The sequence below is a fragment of the Scleropages formosus genome, chromosome 10 (genome assembly GCF_900964775.1).
Source record: "Scleropages formosus chromosome 10, fSclFor1.1, whole genome shotgun sequence".
In the NCBI taxonomy this organism is placed as follows: Eukaryota; Metazoa; Chordata; class Actinopteri; order Osteoglossiformes; family Osteoglossidae; genus Scleropages; species Scleropages formosus.
Genome location: NC_041815.1, coordinates 29707614 through 29730238, shown reverse-complemented (window position 1 = coordinate 29730238; position 22625 = coordinate 29707614). Strand labels below are relative to the sequence as shown.

General features: G+C 52.7%; 2 protein-coding genes across 7 annotated transcripts; both read left to right on the top strand.

Moving 5' to 3' along the window:
- The first annotated feature begins 188 nt into the window (after window positions 1-188).
- On the top strand, window positions 189-15957 carry abcc5 (ATP-binding cassette, sub-family C (CFTR/MRP), member 5). 5 transcript variants are annotated; one of them, XM_018748670.2, is made up of 30 exons: window positions 189-231; window positions 435-668; window positions 2535-2724; window positions 4059-4204; window positions 4291-4446; window positions 4534-4678; window positions 7864-8097; window positions 8235-8408; window positions 8526-8673; window positions 8778-8926; window positions 9132-9239; window positions 9329-9667; window positions 9782-9853; window positions 10210-10334; window positions 10667-10739; window positions 10822-11025; window positions 11224-11367; window positions 11451-11544; window positions 11629-11816; window positions 11963-12109; window positions 12218-12347; window positions 12442-12724; window positions 12826-13012; window positions 13358-13447; window positions 13554-13743; window positions 13893-14052; window positions 14153-14231; window positions 14326-14439; window positions 14555-14719; window positions 14823-15957. In XM_018748670.2, the coding sequence occupies exons 3-30, from the start codon at window positions 2605-2607 to the stop codon at window positions 14922-14924; spliced, it is 4266 nt and encodes a 1421-aa protein (XP_018604186.1). In that variant the 5' UTR covers window positions 189-231; window positions 435-668; window positions 2535-2604; the 3' UTR covers window positions 14925-15957. The 5 variants fall into 5 exon arrangements, with proteins under 5 accessions (XP_018604186.1, XP_018604185.1, XP_018604187.1 ...); XM_018748669.2 differs by lacking the exon at window positions 189-231 and having other exon boundaries at window positions 285-668; XM_018748671.2 differs by lacking the exons at window positions 189-231; window positions 435-668 and adding an exon at window positions 675-1121 and having other exon boundaries at window positions 11632-11816.
- Window positions 15958-16254: 297 nt separating this feature from the next.
- rnpepl1 (arginyl aminopeptidase like 1) lies at window positions 16255-21982 on the top strand. Of its 2 annotated transcripts, none has more exons than XM_029255451.1 (11): window positions 16255-16868; window positions 17649-17789; window positions 17866-18017; window positions 18160-18276; window positions 18428-18663; window positions 18739-18852; window positions 19274-19386; window positions 19605-19713; window positions 19832-20056; window positions 20227-20369; window positions 20578-21982. In XM_029255451.1, the coding sequence occupies exons 1-11, from the start codon at window positions 16650-16652 to the stop codon at window positions 20833-20835; spliced, it is 1827 nt and encodes a 608-aa protein (XP_029111284.1). In that variant the 5' UTR covers window positions 16255-16649; the 3' UTR covers window positions 20836-21982. The 2 variants fall into 2 exon arrangements, with proteins under 2 accessions (XP_029111284.1, XP_018603994.2); XM_018748478.2 differs by having other exon boundaries at window positions 16255-17126.
- Window positions 21983-22625: the final 643 nt, after the last annotated feature.

Genomic DNA, 22625 nt, shown 5'->3' with positions numbered 1-22625 from the left:
ACTGAGAATGAGTTCACAGTAAGAGCAGAAGCAAGATCGGACGGGATGGGAAACAAACAGGTCGATGTCCTGCAGTGACATTCTGTGCTGTACACGTACTGGAAGGTCTGTCTCATTGTTTGTTGTTATTCTTTATTACGGGCTCACTGCGAATTCTGTGACGTCACTTTGTTCTCTTTTCATTGACGTCAGAATTCCACTGGGAACATTTTTACAGCCCCAAAAATCTCGGTACGTGTATAAATAGCTTTTCTCCAGAATACAGATGAAATGCGATACCCCGACATGTTAGCACCCCAGAGGGTTCATCGCTTCTGGGTTACACACGTGGGGAGGGGTGAAGGAGAAAAGTGGTTTTCTGTGCTTTTGTCACGCATCCATCCGAGGCCTGGACAGATTCTGACTGAGATTCTCCTCTCGTTCGCGTCCTGCAGCCCACCGACTGAGGGACACTGACTGTCCACGAACCGTCAGCACGGCCAGTGGGGCGCGAATGCGGAACGTTTCCTGTATGGGCGAAGGACTGAGAGGTTTCATCGCTCTGGTCCAGGCCTCTGGGTTCGTCTTCGAGGCGCTGCGCAGTGGAAAAGTACCGCTTGCGCTTCGCCGCCGCCGCCGCCGGTTCGGTCGGGCAGCACGACTCGTGCGAACTAAGTGACAGCGTGAGCGTGAGTTCCGCATTATGTAAAGCGCGCGCGCACACAGCGCCATGCTTTAGAGTGGAAAAAATGCAGTACACCAAGCGGGATTACCCTTTTCACTACACACATTTATATATTATAAACCAGGAACTAAGTCGTTAGTTCGACTTCCTTTTGAAGCCGGTAAAGGTGCCCAGGGACTCGCGAGCGCACACGGATTTGAGTGCGGAGGGATCCGGCAAATTACAGCTGTGCCTACACTGGCGATGCGGTCCGAGCCCTCCAATGAGCGTTGAGCCTGCGGGAATTGTAGTCCACAGGGCTAGCTCCTTCCTGTGCATCAACTAATAAGCGTATGACGATTGACTACATTTCCCTACTTTTCTTGCGCTTCTCCTGCCACAGAAAGCTGCTTTATAACGAAGTTGTTTTCGTGCAGCTTCTGTTCTGGATCTGCTGCCTGACAGGAACGGGAATCAGGTATCGGTTGCCAGGGAGATTTTCTGAACATTAATTGTGTTTCCCCCTCCAAATTGTTCCTTAACAGGGAGCTTGAGTAGTTGTTGCCGAAAGCGGGTCGACAAAGGAAGTGTTAAACGTACAGAGATATTTCATGTGCTGTATTTATCTCTGTGTTTCGGTACAGGGATGCGCCTCAGCTGAGGTAAAAAAGCTGCTTGCTTCACCTCCTCTCTCTTTCATCTGTTTTCTCTTTTGTTCCCTCGCTTCTTCTGTTTCGTATGTTTTTCGCGTCTTTGTTTCTGGCCTCTTATCTTAGTGATGTCAGCTAGGCTAGTACATCTCGTTTCATTGATCGGACATTGATAATAGATAGATTATCATCTTCTTCTTGTCCAGTTCCGATTAACTAAGACGGACCGGCGAAGGACGTGATCGTAAACCTCGTCGTGTTTTTGTTCCATTATTATTATTATTATTATTATTATTATTATTATTATTATTATTATCATGGTGTCTTCTTCACGGAGGTCCGTTGTCTTCTTCTTCTTGTTCTCGAACGACGTCCGTTCGGACGTTCTGTTTCTCGATACGATACACAGAGTCAAGCGGTTCCGTAGCGACGGTTGAATGAATCGATTTTTAAAAATAAACGGGTTAGTGAAGTAAGTAGTTAATATTTAATGTTGAAGTTTTAACTGAAGTGTGTTTAATTCTCGGGTTCGGGGAAATTGACTGTGTCGGTATGAACAGTTGATGATCATATTTCGGTCCACAAGTAAAATAAAATGCATAATATACAGTAAAATAAATTTAATTACAAAATGGACCAAAAAGTAAATGAATGCAAATGTGCAATAATATACTATATTATTGGTCACATATAAAATGTATTAATATACAAAGCACAAACGTGACACCGTGTGTGTTTTAAAAAATGCAGGTGTCTGTGATGATCATGCATGGTCCATTCCACACACTGTCCACTGCGCTGACCGTTAGTGACCGCACTGACCTCCTCTTCCTCTTTCACTGAATGTGTCTGTGAGATGAAGAGGCACAGCCCCCTCCCCCTTCATTCTTTCCTGTTGAAACTCTGGAAACTCGCTGTTCCTTCTCAATTCTTCTCCAGACGAGTCGGGGTGGGGGGTGGGGTATGCTGCAAGTGATACATCTTTAGCAGCAGGAGACCGTGGGTGGAGGTGTGTTCATCGCTGGTCGCTGAGCATCTTTTAAAACCCTCAGATGACGGGGCAGTACAGTATTTAATGTTGGGGCGGTGCGGCCGCACCTGGGTGTTAAGGAGCCGCTGTCCTCGTTCGCGCCCGTGAAAATCGGAAGGCGAACATGTCGGAATTTGGTGGGAGGTATGCAGGACGTCCATCTCCTGTGCCGGCCTGACTCTTCTTTGTCTCGTTTTTGTGTCCCTGGAAGTGTGGCAGCCAGTGAGAACGCAGTTAAAACACAGAGAAGGCAGTTGACGCTTCTATGGTCCTGAGGAACCATGAAGGATCTGGACCTGGGAAAGGATTACCTGGCTGGGGGCCCCGGATACCGCACCGTACCCACTGTTGATGCTCCGCAGGGCCCGGATGCTGACCCGTATCCGCTCTCCAAGGTGCAGGTCAGTCCACCTGCTGCTGCATCAGGGTCCGCCAAACGAGGTGTGGGAGGGGACCCGCAAGAAGGTGTGGTCCGCAGTCAGCGGAAGGTCTTCTCAAAGCAGATTGAACATGGCTGAAAGGTGAAAGATTTGTCACCACAGTAACGCAGTTTTACCGACAGATGACTGAATCAATGCAATCTGTTCTTGTCCAGTTATTTTAGTCATACCTGTGGCTATTGTGGGATTTTTGCCAAATTATCTGTGAATTGTTTGCAGCCTGATCGGTGTCATTGTGTAATTAAGGGCACTTGTATAGGGATTGGCAGAGAGGCATTGTTCTATCATGGACAGAGTGTGTGAGCTTTTGTGTGTGTTCTGCATTTTTGTTCATCTGGGCTGCGCTCCTGTCACCATTGAGTCAGCAGGACAGGAGAGCAGCCTCTCTGCACCCATTTTCTCCCCCACACTCTCTCCCTCCCTTTCTCTTTACCTCCAGACATATTGTCCAAACTGCCCGCAGTGCATTGGTTGCTCTGCCACACACCATGCCTTCCTTCAGTTGTTTACATAACGCTCAGCATCTCATTGGCTGCTTGGTTGGTGAAGCAGCCAATGGCCTGATGAGCTGCAGTGATGTCAGCGCTGCTGGGGCCCTCTGTTGGCTGACTGATGCAGCAGCAGTTATGGTCCCTGCGTGTTTGTGCAACGTGAGAGCATCAGGGAAACGTGAGGGGGGGTATGGGGGAGGGGGGCTGCACGTGCTGCCAGCGGTCTTCTTCTGAGAACACGGGAGGATGTTGGGTTGCGTTGCTGGGGAGGGACGAGCCTTTGTTGTTGGGCTCTGAAAATGGAGGCTTTTTCCTTTCTCTCCGACGTTTTCCCTCATATCATTTTGCAATCTAGGTTACTGCCTGACATGATTGATTTTCATTAACACGTTAAAAGAGCGTTGGCAGGACAATCTTCCAACGGTGGCTTTGAATGACAGGTGGAATTTGTGATGCGTCCTCTGTTGCAGCATGGAGTCTTGAGTCTGATCAGGCCTCCTATGTCGGTCCTGTCATCATGAAGAGCGTTGCTGCTCTCGAGACGGTTTTTGTCACTCCTCGCTGACACTGTGACCGATTGTCTTAGTTTTTACCTTATTTTCACTGTCACTTTATGCTGTTTCCTGTGGTAAACCACTTGAGTACACATAGTAATGAGAAACACTGCAGAAGGGACTGGGTGAACAGCAGTTTACCTGAATAGGACAACTCAGCAGGGGTTCATTATTGTCATTAGCAGTGGGACAGGATGGCTATGTGCACTCTTAAGGTTGTGGTTATAATGTCATTGTGTTTTCATGCTAGGATGCCCTGGAGACGGCTGCACGGGCGGAGGGGGGTCTGCCCCTTGATGGCGGGTGTCCTCCTCACCTGAAGGAGGATGAGGAGGGTGGGCGCAGCAAGTACCACCACAGCATGAGCGTGCTGAAGCCATTCCGCTCCACCAGCAAGTGGGTCCATAGCTCCTTTGTTTCTCGTGGTCAGGTCTTTGTTGTGAATGAAAAGTAAGACGAACTGCCCTCACTCCCCTCCCCAGGCACTTGCACCCGGTGGACAATGCCGGCCTTTTCTCCTTTATGACGTTCAGCTGGATGACCCCCCTGGTTGTGCGAGCCTACCGTCAAGGGCAGCTCTTCCTGGAGGACATCTGGGATGTGTCGCGGTGGGAGAGCAGCGAGGTCAACAGGAACAGGTATGAGCACTCCTAGGTGTGCAAGCATGTCTCTGTGTTTCCAGATAGCTGTCGGAGTACCAATGCCTGCTGTGTGTATGTCTGTAGGCTGGCAGGGCTGTGGGAGGCTGAGTGCAGGGCCCAGGGGCATCAGGCCTCCTTGCACCATGTGGTCTGGGCCTTCTGCCGCACTCGACTGCTGCTCTCCATCGTGTGCCTCATGGTGACCCAGCTGGCTGGCTTCAGCGGTCCAGTAAGTACCACAGTGCCGTCCTTCTGAGCTCTCTACCACACTCTTTCTCTCTCCCCCTCTCTCTGCTCCCCCCCCCCCCCCGTCCCGTCCCACTCTTGAACCACACAGGTGAGTTTGGTGGGACATGACATTACTGTGAGACTCTTACCCTCGTGCAAAACCAACTCACCCCAAACCGCTGTGTGAAAACTTGTCAGCTGATTTCTCCCTCAGGCTTTTGTTGAAGGTCTGGTTTTGGTGAGGGTAACGGAAGAATCTTTTTGTGCACGTGTTCTTCTTTAGTTTTCTTTACGTATTTGTCACAGGTGGGTGTGGGGATATTGGCCAGATAAATCTGAAGATATTTTAGTTTAGTGAAGAATGTGTGGTGGAATATGTGCCTTGCTAATGACTCACCCACATAAAGGAACCACTTCAGTCTAACAGAAACACGTGAAATAGTTGAGCTGATCTTGCATCTTTCTACTGTGGTTTCTCAGATTTTTATCAAAGCCTGTCTGTAACCCTCTCCAGGCTGGACAAGGGGAACTCCACTTCTCCTTCCTTCTGTCTTGTGATGGTTGTGGTATTTTGGAGTCACTGTTTGGGTAGGAGGTCATGTCACACAGTATTGCAATAAGGCTGAAAGGCGGTCATAGACCTTTGAGCAGAATAAAATGACCGAGTCTAACAAAAGAACAGCTGATTGGCCAGGGCAGGCAATGCAAAGTGGTGATTAGTAGAGCGTCTGAAGCAGTAAAAACATTTACAGCTGTGCTCTTTCGGTCATTGTAGCACAGATCTCTTTTTAGAGCAGTAGGACATCAGACCCTGTTTACGCTCATCAGCAGCCCCGTGTTCCTCTTTATTTTGTGATTATTTTTTGTTGTTTTTTATTTTTTTTGCCCATGTCATGTTGTTTTTCACAAATGTATTAGTTTACTCATTTGGCTGTCTTAAATTAACACCCCTACACCTGGGTTTACTATGTCTTGGTGATGATGATGCTGATGTTGATGGCCATGAGGATTACATTGCTGCTCCTCTAATGCAGTTGAAAGGCTCTGTGAACAGGTGGCTTCAGGTGTTCAGTGGTACAGGGCTTTCAGGGTTAACACATCACCTTCTTCCAAGGACAGCTTCTGTCACTGTCCCTCTGCGGGGTCTGGCGTGTGCTTCCTGCACTGTCTGCCTGATCCACAGCCTCAGCCCCAGGGTGGTGCCCCACCCAGGTGAGTTCGGGCTCATACAGCCTCACCTGCATCTTTAGAAATCTAATCAAATGCTCCCTTCCACCATCACAGGTGGGTCAGATTTTCCTCCAGTCAGTTTAATTTCTAAATTAAACATTGCAGGAGTGATTACGCATCTTGCCCAACAGCAGAACCCATAGCCTGCTGAGTGTTTGTATAGGTGCGTGTTCGTGTGTGTGCATGTGAGAGAGAATGTGTGATAGTTGGGTATGGTGGAGAAGGGTGGGGGTGGAAGGGTGGAAGGGTGGAAAAGTTGGGTGGAGCCACAGTTGGCCACGCCCCCTTGAGGGACATGTGACAGAGGCTGTTCTTTAGACTCCACAGGCCATCCGTTAAACCGCGGAAGGAAATAACACGGGAGGCGGGCTGCGGCGCCGTCCAACGCCAGAGAGGTAAGGGCACACTCCCCCAGATTGCGCGGCAGGGCCGCTGTCTCTGCCGGGTGTCCCTCATGTCAATGCTTGTTCTGCGTGTTGGACATGCCTGCCTGTGTCCGCCCACCCAGGGAGACCACCCTGGCTGGCTGTGAGGTTGTGCACTGGTACATTCTGTTAGCAGGTGCTCTGTAATACCCTCTACCTCCTGCCCCGTTGATGATTGGTGCACAGACTGTTGACCAGCTCCCTCTGCGCCGCTGCTCCTGTTGCCATGATGTGACGAACACTTTCCTGTTTTCTGTGCGGTGGCTGGACTGCTAAGCCACTGGAGGGGTGAGGAGGAGGGAGAGCATAGCAGGGGGCGTGTGGGACAGGACGGGGGCATTTGGGACCGGCACCATGCTCCCATTCAAAACCAGTGGACAAAGCCCTCCTGGCTGCTGCCGAACGCTGCTGACCCCTCAGCCTGACTTGGGGCTCTCGCTTCTGGAAGGAACATATTTGGGGGCTGGTCTTTTCCCTTCTGTTGTGGACATTCATTGCTCTGGACAAGCAACAAAAGATCAATGCTCATGGTTTGACTGGCTACCCGAAGGACAAAACATAAAGAACGAAACACTGAAAGACATGAAACAACACAGCCTGCGGGGAAGACTGTACAGAGTTGGAACTTGGGAACCACTGTGTCATTTCTGTTTTTCCGTGCATTTCTTTGATCCTCTGTGTGAGAGTTTGACCATCATGTGAGCAATCGATGTACTGAATGCATCTTTGAACTTCTTCCCTCTAATGAGGTACAGGCAGTTTCCTTTAGCGGTAATAAAGTTCCAATAAACAGATTGGCGATAACATGAACTGTGTGGGTTTGCTGACACTACCTGTTTGTGGAAGACCTGTGTGCGTGTGCGTACGTGTGCATGTGCGTGCGTGTTGAAGTTGCTTGATGTCGAGAGAAGTGTCGACAAGTATCTGGAAAAGGACACCCATACGTTTTCTGCTGGCTGTGAGAGTGTCGCAGAACTCCCTATTTGTTTCTCTTCTGTGGTTTTTTCTGTCTGTTTCTGAATATTGAAACTGCTGATGTTTGTTTTCAGGCCTTTAAAAATCAGAGTGCTCGTTGTCAAGGCCCGCCTTGGTGTCACTGTAGGTAATGTCTCTTATTTCCACGTGATGCAGACAAAGCAAAGTTCAAGGAATTGTCATGATGATGTGGAATGTACTGTGTCTTTCTGATCATTTGGAATGGCACAGTTGGTATTTTTATTGTTTCTCTTGTTCTTTTCAAAGGATCTTAATAGAAAAGGCCCCCAAAGGTAAATGTAAAGAGAACCTTCAAAGAGCCTCTTTAAATTAATCTCCAGAGGTATTATGGTACTCCTTTATTCTTCTGAAGAGAAAATGAGTGATGCAATAATGATGGATATAGAATGGCATGACTGAGTGTTACTGTTGTGTTACTGGTGGTAGCGATGATGATGGTGGTGGTGGTGGCAGCCATGAATAAGCTGCCTTGGTATGGCTATGGATGTGTCCTCAGTCCCTGTGCTTGTGTTGTCTTGCCTCCTCCGCCCCGCAGGCCTTCGTAGTGAAGCGGCTGCTGGAGTACACCCAACGGGTGCAGCCTGATCTGCCCTATGGCCTGCTCCTCGTTCTGGGGCTGCTGGCCACCGAACTGGTTCGGTCTTGGTCCTTAGCCCTCACCTGGGCCCTGAACTATCGAACCGGAACACGTCTGCGAGGTGCAATCCTCACCATGGCCTTCCACAAAATCCTACGGCTCCGCAGCATTCGGGACAAGTCTGTGGGGGAGGTGAGACAGTGCTTCCAGGGTCGCTAAGTCAAGCAAAACTCTGGGCAGGATGGAAAGAAGCTGGTGCAGATGTGTGCTGCTAGTCAGAAGGCTTTAGAGACTTTAAAGATCTAACCTTGTTTGGCTTCTGCCCTTAGCTGATCAACATGTGCTCCAGTGATGGTCAGCGGATGTTTGAAGCGGCCGCAGTGGGTAGTTTACTGGCCGGAGGGCCCCTCATCGCTGTGCTGGGGATGGTCTATAACTTGGCCATCCTGGGGCCTACCTCCCTCCTGGGCTCAGCAGTCTTCATTCTCTTCTATCCAGCCATGGTAAAGCTTCTCTTTCTGTCTTTCACACACACAAATGTAGTTTGGCGTGCAGTATGTGGTCACAAAGAGCCAGGGGTGTGTGCAGTGTGACTGCTGACCACCTTCGCTCTCTATCAGATGTTCAGCTCCAGGCTGACAGCCTATTTCAGGAGGAAGGGCGTGGCTGTAACCGATCGGCGTGTGCAGAAGATGAACGAGATTCTGAACTATGTAAAGTTCATTAAGATGTATGCCTGGGTGAAGCCCTTCTCCCAGGATGTGCGCAGTAAGTGCTCATTTTGTCACCTAGGATCAAGAGTGGTGTAAGAGGGTCATCTGGACTGGGAGCAAGTGTGGTGTGAGATGATCATGTGACCTGTGTTCCTGCAGGGATCCGTGAGGAGGAGCGTTTGATCTTGGCGCGGACGGGGTACTTCCAGAGTGTCACTGTCGGTGTGGCTCCTATTGTGGTGGTGATTGCCAGTGTGGCCACTTTCTCTGCCCACATGCTTCTTGGGTTTGACCTCACTGCTGCCCAGGTAAGATCTCACCGTTTCTTGGTAACAGCTTGGTGCAGAACTCCTTTTCTGAGCACTCAGGTGTGTTACCTGGCTTATGTATATAGGATCCATGTGGGGACCCCCCCCCCGCCAACTGGGCAGGAAAAAAGATTGACTGAAATGGGTTGTGCTTGTCATCGTCATTGTTGTTCATTCTAACTGTGGCCCTTTGTCTTTCCCTCAGGCATTCACTGTGGTAACTGTCTTTAATGCCATGACATTTGCCCTCAAAGTCACGCCTTTCTCTGTCAAGTCATTGTCTGAGGCATCTGTGGCTATGGAGAGATTCAAGGTATAAGCTTCCTCCACATTTCCCTATATTTCCTGTGCTGTGATTTGGTCTGAGTGCTAGCTTCTGACCTTACCTGCCCTGCTGTGTAGAGTCTGCTCCTGATGCCTGAAGTGGAGACGATCAGGGCACGGCCACAATGCCCCGGCGTGGCAGTGGAGCTCAGTGGTGCCAGTTTTGCTTGGGAGACAGGTGGCCACAGCGCCCAGCCCACTCCCCGTGGCACGCCTTCAGTGGGTGTGGCCCAAAGGCGCGGCCACAAGAAAGTGCAGGAAGGCCTTGGCCGGAGTGAGGTGTTGGGAGAGCAGAGCGGACAGCTGCTGGCAGAAGGAGAGATGCCCCTTGGCCCCGGGGATGAAAGCACACCTATCCCCACTGTGAGCCAGCGCTTACAGAGGACCCTGCACTGCATCGATCTCACTGTCCCAGAGGTTAGAGCCGCATGTCTGCAGTCAAATATGCAAGTTTATGCGCCTTGCTGATGGTGGCAGGAATAAGCAGCCCAGATGTGACCCATCTCTGCTTCTCACCTCTCTCGACTGCAGGGTAAGCTGTTGGGCATCTGTGGCAGTGTGGGCAGTGGAAAAACCTCCCTGATCTCCGCCATTCTGGGCCAGGTACTGTAATGACACCTGAAGTCGCTGAGAGTGGTTTTGTGCGAGAATTGAGCAGCAAACAAAGCAGTTCAGGACAGGGACTGTCCTTATGGTTACTAGTTCAAGCCCTACTATGTCTCTTGATCAAAACATGCTGCTGTATTAGTGACTGACTCATTTTAAGTGATTGAGAATAAAAGTAAACAGTTATAAAATGAATTAATAAGTGTGACACTTTGAGCTAAAGATCCCCCGCCCCATTTCGGCAGGATAGTACAAGCTAGTGTTCGAATTGTAAAGAGGCTAGTGTCTTGATGAAACTGTGATATATCAAATGCAAATCAGTCTTATGTTCCCCTGACCTTTAACATCCACAGATGACCCTACTGGAGGGTCGGGTGGCTGTCAGTGGAGACTTTGCTTATGTGGCTCAGCAGGCCTGGATCCTCAACTCAACCCTCAGAGACAATATCCTGTTTGGGAAAGAGTATGAGGAGGAAAGGTGAGAACCAAGGGGACTGAAGTGGAGTCTCTACCAGGGCTATTTTTTTTTTAGAGCCCAGATAATGGAGTTAGTCTCAGTCCCACTTTCCATGGGCAATGGGGGCTGTAGAAAAGGAATCGGTGCTTCAATATCTGTGTGTCATGTATGAAGGATGGACAGAGCAATGATGCTGGTGTAGAGCCGTGGCTCATGGTGGGTAGGAAACGAGTGGCATTGACGAATGTGACCGGAATGCATGTGGCATGGTGGCGACAGGAGGGGAATGGGTGTGGTGTGCTACGCAATAGGTGTGGCAACCCATCTCACCTCTCCGGTTGTCAACCCTCCAGGTACCACATGGTTTTGAGTACCTGCTGCCTGCGACCTGACTTGGCCATCCTGCCCAACGGTGACCTGACTGAGGTGAGCTGCCAGTACCGTCTTGTCCTTGGACCTTTTTCCTGCCATACACTGTGGTTCTAAAGCTTTCTTCATGGCCACACAGATTGGAGAGCGTGGTGCCAACCTCAGCGGTGGCCAGCGGCAGCGGATCAGCTTGGCACGTGCCCTCTACAGCAACCGGGCCATCTATATCCTGGACGATCCACTCAGTGCCCTGGATGCCCATGTGGGCAACCACATCTTTAACAATGTCATCAAAAAGCAGCTGCGCCAGAAGACCACCCTCTTTGTGACACATCAGTTACAGGTGACTTTGTGGCCTCAGCCTGATCTTGCTGGCTCCTCAAAACCATGTGAAGCTGGAGCCCTTTGCTGCAGTGTTACTGCTTGTTTTCTCCATCTCTCCCCATACTGCATAGTTGGCCTTCACTGTTTGTGTCCCTTGAAGTGCTGTAGTGGTCAGTCATGAATCTCATGTGCACAGTCTTTGTTTGTTTGTATGCAGTACCTGGTGGACTGTGATGAGATCATCTTTATGAGGGACGGCAGCATTGTGGAGCAAGGCAATCACGAGAGTCTGATGAACCTCAACGGAGACTACGCTGCCATGTTTAACAACCTGCAGCTTGGCGAGGCTCCCTGCATTGAGGTAGCACTGCCTCTTGAGTTTGTGTACGTGCTACATATTTTATGGATGTGTCACGGTTTTGTGTGTCACTGTGGTTCTATCAGGTGACAAAGAAGAACTCTGGGAACTCCTTGAAGAAACCTGTAGAAGCCAAAGCTGGATCTGTAAAGAAGGAAAAGCCTGCTAACAAGAATAATGGTAAGTGTGTGTGAGAGAGAAAGAGAAAGGACCTGTTGTTGGAGCTGAAGTCTCACTCCTCATTCTTCCACATCTTCGGTGAAGCAGATCAGCTGATGCAGGTGGAGGAGCGAGGGCGTGGCTCCGTGCCCTGGGAGGTGTACAGGGTCTACATCCAGGCTTCAGGGGGCCCCCTGTTGGCCCTGCTCATCCTGACACTCTTTGTGCTCAATGTGGGAAGCACTGCCTTTAGCAACTGGTGGCTCAGTTATTGGATTAAGCAAGGCAGCGGGGTGAGTGACAGCACTGCCTCTTCTCATCTCCAGTGCGATGGTGTCTCATGCTGCTGCAGCCATCGTGAAGTAGAGTTGAAGTGGAGCACTTGGGGGTGAATGTGTATGTGTGAGTGACCGTGAATCTCTCTCTTCTCAACGGGCAGAACACAACCGTGTGGCTTGGCAACAATTCTGTGGTGAGCAGCAGTATGCGGGACCACCCAAAGATGCACTATTATGCTGCCATCTACAGTCTCTCCATGGGCGTCATGTTGTTGTTCAAGCTGGTGCGCGGGATTGCTTTTGTCAAGGTACGGCTGGAGTGTTTCACTCATGTGTCTGCACCTGTGTCTCTGTTTGAACCCGTATGTTGCCGTGGTGTTAGCTGTGTGTGTCAGTGTTCCCATGGTCACTTTCAGTGGACACTTCGAGCTTCATCCCGCCTCCATGAGGAGCTCTTCCGCAAGATTCTTCGCAGCCCTATGAAGTTTTTTGACACAACACCGACTGCTCGTATTCTGAATCGATTCTCCAAAGACATGGATGAAGGTACAGAAACTTCTTCATGCAGATTACCTTTTCAGACATACTGGTGGTGACACACTTCCTTACAGCTTCTCTCACTAACCCCCATCTCCTCCAGTGGATACCCGGCTGCCTTTCCAAGCCGAGATGTTCATCCAGAATGTGATCCTCGTCTTCTTCTGCCTCGGAGTCATTGGCTGCGTGTTCCCCTGGTTCCTGGTGGCCGTGGGACCCCTGGTTCTGCTCTTCACTCTTCTGCACATCGTCTCGCGCATCTTCATCCGTGAACTGAAGCGGCTGGACAATGTGACACAGTCGCCCTTCCTGTCACACATCACCTCGAGCATCCAGGGCCTCACGTCCTTGCACGCCTACGGCAAAGGGGATGAGTTCCTGGTCAGGTGAGAATGGAATGGATGTTGATGAGCTACCTTCCCATGTAAAATCTCACAGTTGGTTTTCAGAAAACTCAATGTGTTGCTTGTGATCCCAACACACCCAGGTATCAGGAGCTGTTGGACCAGAACCAGGCCCCCTTCTACCTGTTCAGCTGTGCAATGCGCTGGCTGGCCATCCGCCTCGATGTCATTAGTGTTGCGCTCATAAGCATCACGGCACTAATGATTGTGCTCATGCATGGCAAGATTCCCCCAGCCTATGCTGGACTTGCCATCTCCTATGCCGTGCAGGTAAATGCCAGTCCCTCTCTGAATTTCAACTTACTGTGCTTTATTGGATAACTAATTTTATACACTTGTATTGCCAAAGCAATAGTTTAACTATTTTCTTAAGAAAATTTTTTTGTAATCTGAAATGAAGAAAATTTTTAAATGCTGTATTTTCAAATACTGCAGAGAACTAAATAACCAGATAATAAGCACACTAACAAGCTGTTAGATAACAATAAGAAACAGTGCGGTAAATTCTTTTTCCTCTTTGGTCTTGTACTGCTTCTTGTCTCGTGTTTCAAATGAAGATGAATCTGCATGAATCAAACTTCAGACATTCCTCTCCTACCCCCCCCCCCTTCTCAGCTCACCGGATTGTTTCAGTTCACTGTGCGACTGGCGTCGGAGACCGAGGCCCGCTTCACATCTGTGGAGAGAATTCACCACTACATCCAGGTGTGTATCAGCCTCCATCAGTTCGCACTCAGTTGTAACTGGTGGCCATAACTAACATCGCTGCACCCTCCCTGGCCTCTGTGTGACGTCGTCCTCAAACCCCTAGTCCCTGGCTCTGGAGGCTCCGGCTAGGATCAAAAACAAGGCCCCCTCAGCAGACTGGCCCCAGGAGGGAGAGATTGTGTTCCAGGAGACGGAAATGAGGTACCGAGAGAATCTGCCACTGGTTTTGAAGAAGCTGTCATGTACCATCCGGCCCAAGGAGAAAGTCGGCATTGTGGGCCGCACCGGATCAGGTTACTACCGCCAGGCTCGTGTTCGCAGCACCTGAAACAACGACGGAAACTTATCTTGACATGAACCTTACTGTATCCCTGTCTTATAAAGGCTAACTGGTCAATTTGCACACTTCTGAATACTGAGTGGGGAGTAAATTTCTTCTCAGGGAAGTCCTCTCTTGGTGTGGTGCTTTTCCGTTTGGTGGAGCCCTGCGGCGGCACAATCAAGATTGATGGAGTCAACATTTGTGACATTGGCCTGGCAGACCTGCGGAGTAAGCTGTCCATCATTCCTCAGGAGCCAGTGCTCTTCAGCGGAACCGTCAGGTAAGGGTCCCGTGCCTGGCTCCCATCGTCGTGCTGTTTATATGCACGTGCGCTTGTAGTGACCACGTATGACTGAGACCTGGTGTCCTCTGTGTCGCAGGTCCAACTTGGACCCCTTCAGTCAGTATAGCGAGGGGCAGATATGGGATGCCTTGGAGAGAACGCACATGAAGGAATGCGTGAGTACTGGGGCTTCACAACTTTGTTTCTGTGAAAAGGTCCACAGGGCAAGATCTGGAGCTGAAGCGTCTCCCTCTCTCTCTTTACCCCCAGGTGTCCCAGTTACCTCTCAAGCTGGAGTCCGAAGTGGTGGAGAATGGAGAAAACTTCTCTGTAGGAGAAAGACAGCTGCTCTGTGTGGCCCGAGCTTTGCTGAGACAGTGCAAGGTATGAGGGCGAAGGGCCGACTCTGTATCCCAGCGATCGCCTGTAGAACTCACGGCAGGTACTTTAGCCAGAGTGGTGTGCAGATGGGCCCTTTGATTGTGTTGCCTGTCCTCAGGTACTGATCCTGGATGAGGCCACTGCTGCCATGGATGCAGAGACAGACCTGCTCATTCAGGAGACGATCCGCAACGCCTTCCAGGACTGCACCACCTTGACGATCGCACATCGGCTGCACACGGTGCTCAGCTGTGACCGCATCATGGTGCTTAATCAGGGACAGGTACAGAGACGGTCGCCTGTGCTTGGAACGTTACTTGTAATGCCCTCCTGCTGCTGCCCAACATGTCCTCCGCATATTTTTCAGTCACCCTTTCTCTTCGCAGGTGGTGGAGTTCGATGAGCCGTCTAAGCTGCTGGCCAATGAGAACTCGCGGTTCTGTGCCATGTTGGCAGCGGTGGAAAACAAGATCTCCGTGAGAGGCTAAAGCGAAGGGCAGAGTGTGGTGGAGGAGAGCCCAGGGGCTGCAACAGCTTCCTCTCACCTGTCCTGGCCACAGCTCTGCCTGCACACCTGTGGTTGACAGTGCTGCCTCCACTAGGCTGATGCGCTGAGCTCTGTGATGACACAGTCTTGAGTGTGCCATGGGGCTGTCCTCAGAGAAGCCTGCTCAGAATGGTCAGGGACCTCCTGATAGTGCAACAACCTGGACTAATACTATACAGCTTTAAATGTTTAGCTATAATCATTTGAGAAGAATATGTAAAATATATTTACAGTGGACAGGAAGTATGCCGAGCTTATTTTGTACTGACTTTGTTTGTACCTCCTTGTATGATGTGTTCTGTATTTTCACATACGTGTTGTTATTGTACTGTGAGCTCCGGCTGATTAATAACTCGATGGCTCTCGGAGCTCTGTGATGCCGTTGTCATGTGACTTGAACCCTGAACCCCAGCTGGTGTGACTTATGTGCGCAGCGGGGACTCGTACTGTAGTGTTTGTGTTTGCTGTGCGCTCTGAGAGGAGCGGCCTCCCTCGGAGCGCAGAGTTTAGCCCTCCAGAAGGCCCTGTGGGCCTGCAGCCTGGTTCCTGTGACTTTCCATTTGCGGCATCATCTGTTGAAAGGTGGCGCCGTTGCTCTTGTGAGGCCCCTGCACTGAGAGCGGAGCTGCAGTTGCTCTAGGGCTCCCTCTGCTGGATGGGGTCTCAGTGACTGTGTTAGCTGTGTATTTGGGGAGGGGGTGGGGGCGACAGCCACTGCACCATTATTGAAACACAGCGACCCTTCCTTCCCAGGAAGGAGCGTGTGCAGCTGTGCTTCAGGATGAGAACGGCACGGACCTGGACGCGGGTCCCAGGGGCCGGGCCCACGCTGCTCCTGCAAGGGGCCATGCAGAATGTCTCCATTTCTGTTCATTTTTATAGCCTTAGCATGACTGCATCATTGCCTTGTAACGGGGAGGGGGGTTGGGGGGGGTTTCTTAGAAAGATGTTAATAAAAACTATTTTAGGCTTTTTTTGTGCCTCTGTGTGACTTTGTGGATGAGGGGAGTGTAAAACCATCCGCTGTACTCGAGCTGTTCTGGACCTCTCTCTCTCTCTCTCTCTCTCTCTCTCTCTCTCTCTCTCTCTCTCACACACACACACACACACAAAAACCCCACGGAAGAGCTGCGCGCTCGTCCTACTATGAGCCGTGTGAACGCGCCTTGGCAGCAGGCGCCCTCTACGGGCGGCGCGGGGCGGCGCGGGGCTCCTCGGCCGCCTCGTGCGCGCCCCCTGCGGGCCGAAGGGACTTCCTCCGCTGTCCCACTTCCTGTCTCCCCGTCTCGCCGCTCAACTTTTTTTTCCGCCGACTTTCCGTCTCTTTCTGTGCGAGTTTGGGGGAGCGAAGCGCGGGGCTCTCGGGCGGTTCGGGCCCCATGGATTTTACTTAAAAACTTTGTCGAGTTCCGTCACAAGAGCGAGAGGCGGCGGTGGCCGGTCGTAGGAGCCCGTTCGTTCGGTTTGCCCCCCTGTCTGTCCCGTTCCGTCTGTGAATCTCGTCTAGGTCTGTCTGTCCGTCCGGACCGACCGACCGACCGCTGTCTCGGCTCCTTGTTTGTTTACTTCTCTTCGGAATTTTCTTTTCGCACCACTTTGACTTTGAAGTTTGAGCCGCCGCCGCCACAAGGCACAACCGGCGTCTCCGTCCGTCTCCCCCGCCGCCATGTCGGAGCTCCCGCCGCGTCCCGCTCTCTGCTGCTGCCGCAAGGCGCTCCCGGGGGCCGGGCAGCCGAGCGAGGCGGGGGGCGGCGGGGGTCCGGAGCGCCTTTCCCGGCCCGACGTGGACGTCGCCTCGGCCTCCAACTTCCGCAGCTTCCGGCTGCTGCACTTCCACCTGGACCTGCGGCTCGACTTCGGCCTCAAGGAGATGAGCGGCTGGCAGGTGCTCGAGCTCGTGCCGCTGGAGGCGGGCGCGCACACGCTCGTGCTGGACACGCACCCGTCCGTGCTCGTGCACGCGGTGGACTGCGCCGTGCCGGGGGCGCGCGGCTCGCCGGGCCGCTCCGTGTCGCTCACGTTCCGGGTGGAGCCCTTCTCCGAGTTCGGCTCGTCGCTGAGCATCAGCCTCCCGCAGGGGGCGCTGCGCCCGCGCCGGCCCTTCCGGGTCACTGTGCGCTACACGACGACGGACGGGCCGGCGGTGAGCGCTGCGCTCCGCGCTCCCTACCACTGAGGAGCTAAGCTAACTAGCCCATTGATTAACTAGAACTAACCCATTAATTAGCCAATTAAGCGGCCAGTTGGTTGGGCTGCAGCTGAGTAACTAATTAGCTCGTCTGTCACGGAGCGCTAGTAGTAGTGGATGGTGATGCCGGGCAGGCGGCAGGTGGACATGGCTTCAACATGGGTTCAGATCCCCCCCAGATGGCTGAATGAATCCCTGCGAGTAACTTAACGCGAGCGAGTCGCTTGCGAGGACGGTGCCAGGTGAACGTAAATGCAGAATGACGAGTGACACCGACCTGCGACCCTCCGTTCCCTCCGTGGTCCGCCTTCTGCCAGCTGCTCGCTGCGCTCTGAAGGCCTGCGAGGGGCCCGTTTATTAATGTTTGTTAATGTGTTATTGTAAGGGCTTCACTGACACGAGCGTCGACATTATTTCGGATAAGGGACTCTCACCGGTGGAGGTAACGGTCGCGCACGGGGTCTCTCTCTCGCACAGATCTGGTGGCTGGACGCTGAGCTCACGTGCGGACAGACTCGGCCGCTCGTCTTCACGCAGGGTCACTCCGTGTGCAACCGTTCCTTCTTCCCGTGTTTCGACACGCCGGCTGTGAAGAGCACCTACTCGGCCACCGTCCGCGTGAGTCGCCGACCGCAGCGCCCGCCGGGCTCCGTGTGCGTGCGCGCGCATGCGTGACCAGCCTGCTTCCCCGCAGGTCCCCGAGGGCGTCACTGTGCTCATGAGCGCCTCCCACAGCGCGTACTCGGAAGATGACGACGCCTTCCACTTCTCCATGAAGTTTCCCGTCCCGGCCTACCTGGTGGCACTGGTAGCGGGAGACCTGCAGCCCGCTGACATCGGCCCCAGGTGGGCAGGGTAGATGCTGGTTTGTGCCTGTGTTTCAGTTACTGAGGGACATGGTGTTGCAAAGAGTAACAGCAGAAGCGTCCGGGTCGCTATGGTTACAGGGCTGTATTGCGGGCTTTACTGTGCCGTTTTCTGCTGCCAGGAGCCGCGTCTGGGCAGAGCCCTGCATTCTCACAGGCGCTGTCAGCAAGCTAGGGGACAGCGTGGAGCACTGGCTGGGCTTGGCCGAAACGCTCTTCGGACCCTATTTCTGGGGAAGGTCAGTGGGGACGGGGGCAGCAGGAAGTGGCCAAAGAGCCCGACTTCCGCGACTCGTTGATTTCCGTCAGCGAAAGTGTCTGGGTGACCTGTGGCGTCCCAGTGTGAGTCACTGTAATGCCGCTGCCACAGCTGTGCCCCCTCCCCCCCAGGTATGACATCGTCTTCCTGCCACCATCCTTTCCCATCGTTGCCATGGAGAACCCATGCCTGACATTCATCATCTCATCCATCCTGGAGAGCCAGGAGTTCCTGCTCATCGACGTGATCCACGAGATCGCACACGGCTGGTTTGGCAACGCCGTCACTAACGCCTCCTGGGAGGAAATGTGGCTCAGCGAGGGACTGGCTACTTATGCCCAGCGGCGCATCACCACCGAGGCCTACGGTACGCACACGCGCACGCTTATTCTCTCACCTCTGGTCTCTTAGCTGTTACACATGCGCTCTTGCTGTCCTCCAGGTGAGGCGTTCACCTGCCTGGAAACCGGGTTCCGCTTGGATGCCCTGCACAGGCAGCTGCGCCTCCTAGGGGACAACCACCCCGTGAGCAAGCTGCAGGTGAAATTCGAACCAGGTGTGCCTCGTACACAATTTATCTGTTCCAAAGGTCATAGAAAATGGCATCTTGTCAATGTTCTGCAGGAGACAACAAGTCAGTCCTTCCTCTTCCCAGGAGCAGAAATTTACATTTATTACTTTACAGTGTTCGTTTCTCCAGAGTGACTTGCACTGTTAAGTTACCTACAGTTATTCAACATTCATACAGCAGGGTAATTTTACTGGAGCAATTTAGTGTAGGTGCCTTGCTGCTGAAGGTGGAATTCGAACTTGTGACTTTTGGGTCCAAAGACAGCAGCTCTAAGTGTGTGTGTGTGTGTTCGTTGCAGCAGGAAGGTTGTTTTGTTATTGTTCAAAATGTCTGCGTGCCCGAGTGAGTGTGTGTCTTAATGTGCGGCACGCGTGATTGTTCTTACGCCCCCTTCCGTGTCCTCGAGGTGTGAATCCAAGCAGCTTGATGAACCTGTTCACCTATGAGAAGGGCTACTGCTTCGTGTCCTACCTGTCCCAGCTGTGCGGGGACACAAAGCGCTTCGACAGCTTCCTCAGGGTGAGGGGCCACTCCTGTGTGTGTGTGTGTGTGTGTGTGTGTGTGTGTGTGTGTGTGTGTTCACACACCCCGACCCTACAAGGGCAGATGAGCGTATGGACACACGCAAGATGCACGCAAGCAACCGACATATTCCCACCATGTGCCGCTTGGATCTTCTCATCCTCTGTTATCATGATGTCACTTATTTGCTCTCTCTGGCCCCGCCCCCTGCACAGGCTTACATCGAGCAGTTCCGGTTCAGGAGTGTGGTGGCTCAGGACTTGCTCGGCTTCTTCCTGTCTTTCTTCCCCCATCTGAAGGAGACCTGCGTGGCGCAGAGGGAGGGTGAGCTCTTGACCCGTCAGCACCCTTATGATCGCTTTCCCGCCCTGTTGCTATGGCGCTGGCGGCACTGCAGTGACCGCAGGTGAAGCACAATGTCGCGTTTCTCCTCGTCTTCCAGGGCTGGAGTTTGAGCGCTGGCTGAACGACTGCGGACCCCCCCTGTACGAGCCGGACCTCTCGGCGGGGGCGGTCCTCACCAAGCCCGTTCAGCGCCTCTGTGAGCTGTGGGGGGACGACACCCCCGACCTGGAGGCCATTGCTGCCTTTGACCTCTCCTCCTGGAGCACCTTTCAGACAGTGCTCTTCCTGGACCGACTGCTGGACAGCACACCGCTGCCCCAAGGTGTCCCTCTCGTTCTGTCTGCAACGCTCTCGTTCCCTCACACCCGCGACAACCACCCCCATGTGTGGGCTGTGTGCTGCTGGGGCAGCGTTGCCCCGCCTGCTCGTATTGCTGCATTGTGACTGTGTGCTGCTGCCGCTTCCTGATTGGCTGTCCCGTGTGTCCGTCAGAGGCAATGACCCAGCTGTCGCGCTGCTACTCCTCGCTGCTGGACGGCATGAACGCCGAGGTGCAAATCCGCTGGCTGCAGATTGTGGTGCGCAACGGCTTCTACCCGGACCTGCCCCGAGTGCGCAGCTTCCTGCACAAACACGTGAGCATGCGACCTGGGGACGGAGGGTGGGCCACGGGGATGAGCGAGAGGGTGTGGAGCCAGAGCTGTGAACCCTAAACGGCGTATTTCTCACTTTCTATTGCCATGAGCTCCGCGCGCCTTCCTTCCTACCCTCTTCGATCTCACCCATGTTCGCTACTCTGCTCCGAGACTTAACTCCACCCTTGCTGTGTAACCCCGCCCCCAGACGTCCCGCATGTACACGGTGCCGCTGTACGAGGACCTGTGCTCCGGGGTCATGAAGTGCTTCGCCGTGGAGGTGTTCTGCCAGACCCAGGGGCGCCTGCACCCCAACCTGCGCAGGACTCTGCAGCAGATCCTTTTCCAGAGCGGCGCCGCCTCCAACGGCACCCCTGCCGGGATGCTGCCCTCGCCGGCCCCCTCCCCCACGGAGCAGGTGCCCTCCGGACCCGTCTCCCTGCGCGACGTCAATGTGTCGGCCTGAGGACGGGTGAAGAGGCACGTACTGGTGTGCCAGAGAAGCCTGGGACAGACTGGAGCAGAAGGCGCTGGGGAGACACACACTACTGTGTGCTCGCACGCACGCGCACACACACGCACGCGCACACACACACACCTACCTGTGCACATCTTTATTGTGTTGTGTCTCTAGCTCAGTGCTGAAGCTGCTCTGGGCTGGGTTGTGTTGGACTGGACTGTGCGTGAGGAGTGTGTGTATGAGCGAGAGAGAGATTCCTACCCTGACTGGACACCCTCGGTCAGCAGCAGTGTGATGCGATCTGCCTCTCCTGTGCGTCCTGGTTGAGGACAGAAGGGGGGGGTGATGCAAGGCTCAGAGATTAAAGAGCAGATTTTATAAGAACAAAGCAGCCGAATGCTCATATTTATGATAAAACACTATTTTATGCGACTTTTTGGGTGTGTTTGGAGTGCAGATCTCACTCCAGCAGAAGCCGTTTGTGGTTCCGTGTTCAGGTCAGGGTGGATGGCCTGACTGTGTTCGTGCCTCTCGAACCCTCCGCACCGAGATTCTTCTGCACATTGTTGCACAACCTATCATGACAAGCTGGTAAATGATTTTAACATCAGGGGTGGGGGGGTAAATGGGGTAAAAGTTACCCAGTGTGATTATTTCCGTTTCTTCTGCTGTATCTGAATGTGTCTTGAACACCTGAGCAGTGGCCCCCTGAGGGTCGATGGTCAGTGGCGCTGTTCTTCGCCACGACTGCAGCCGTTCATCGGGTCACTGATTTGCACAAGTCGCGTCTCCAGTGGACTTTGATTGTTTGTACCTATAAAGGCAGATTTTCCTGCACGTGAGAGTCTCCTGGCTTTGTTGTTTTTTGGACCTCGTCCGGCAGATGGTCGCTGACCGCCGCCTGGATGTCACCGTCATGCTCGCCATCGCAGTCTCCTGCACTACTTTTAAAGAATGACACGTGTACCGTAAAGTGAATTAATGCTTTATGTCTAATTCATTTGCAGTGTTTGCAGTGCTGCTGCGACCAGCGGGTTGCTATGGAAACTTGACTCAAGTAAATTCTTTTGCGGTCCCGAAATTCCACTGACCACGGCACATTGATTTGTTCGTGATACTGCTCACAATGACTCATGATGGAAGACTCCGCCGCCATCTTCACTTTGTTTACCCCGTTATCACTTTTGTAGGCATTTTATCAATGTCGCTGACCAGCAGGGTCTGCACCCCCCTATGCTGCGGAGACAGAGGGACCAGGCAAACAAAGCAAACAGTTTCCTTTTTTAAGTCGGTGACACAAATGAATGAATAAAAACTTGTATTTAATGCATTGCACGTGTGTGTGGTGAAATACAGGCACCTTTTGGGGGGGGACATCCAGGGGGTGGAGCCATCAAGCCTCTTTTCCTCAGTCCAGTGGGGTTTGGTGCAGTTTCCCAGGGTGGTCCAAGCACACGTGGTGGTCCAGAGCTGGAAGCTCGGGGTGGGAGGCAGGATCCACCCTGGATGGGACCAGTCTGTCATGGGGCAGTTACACACACACACACACACACAGGGCAACTTCGAGTTACTGATTCACCTTCAACACAGAGAGGAAAGTCGCAGGAGGACACACACAGACTGAGCCCCATACCCCTAGAGCTGTGTGGCACCAGTGCTACCTGCTGTGCCGCAGAATAACAAACGTGTGTTTCCAGAGAAATCCATTTATTGGACATGTTTCCCGAAAGCCCCCGTGCACCGATTAGCTCATTTATACAGCAGGGCCATTTTTACTGGAGCCATTTCGCGCAAAT

Excerpts from the sequence above, each read along its gene's own strand:
- rnpepl1 (XM_018748478.2), top strand. The coding sequence starts at position 16,650 with ATGTCGGAGCTCCCGCCGCGTCCCGCTCTCTGCTGCTGCCGCAAGGCG. Across the intron at positions 17,790-17,865 it reads CCTACTCGGCCACCGTCCGC|GTCCCCGAGGGCGTCACTGT; the intron begins GTGAGTCGCCGA and ends GCTTCCCCGCAG. Across the intron at positions 18,664-18,738 it reads CATCACCACCGAGGCCTACG|GTGAGGCGTTCACCTGCCTG; the intron begins GTACGCACACGC and ends GCTGTCCTCCAG.
- abcc5 (XM_018748670.2), top strand. The coding sequence starts at position 2,605 with ATGAAGGATCTGGACCTGGGAAAGGATTACCTGGCTGGGGGCCCCGGA. Across the intron at positions 9,240-9,328 it reads TGGCTATGGAGAGATTCAAG|AGTCTGCTCCTGATGCCTGA; the intron begins GTATAAGCTTCC and ends CCTGCTGTGTAG. Across the intron at positions 12,725-12,825 it reads GGGGATGAGTTCCTGGTCAG|GTATCAGGAGCTGTTGGACC; the intron begins GTGAGAATGGAA and ends CAACACACCCAG.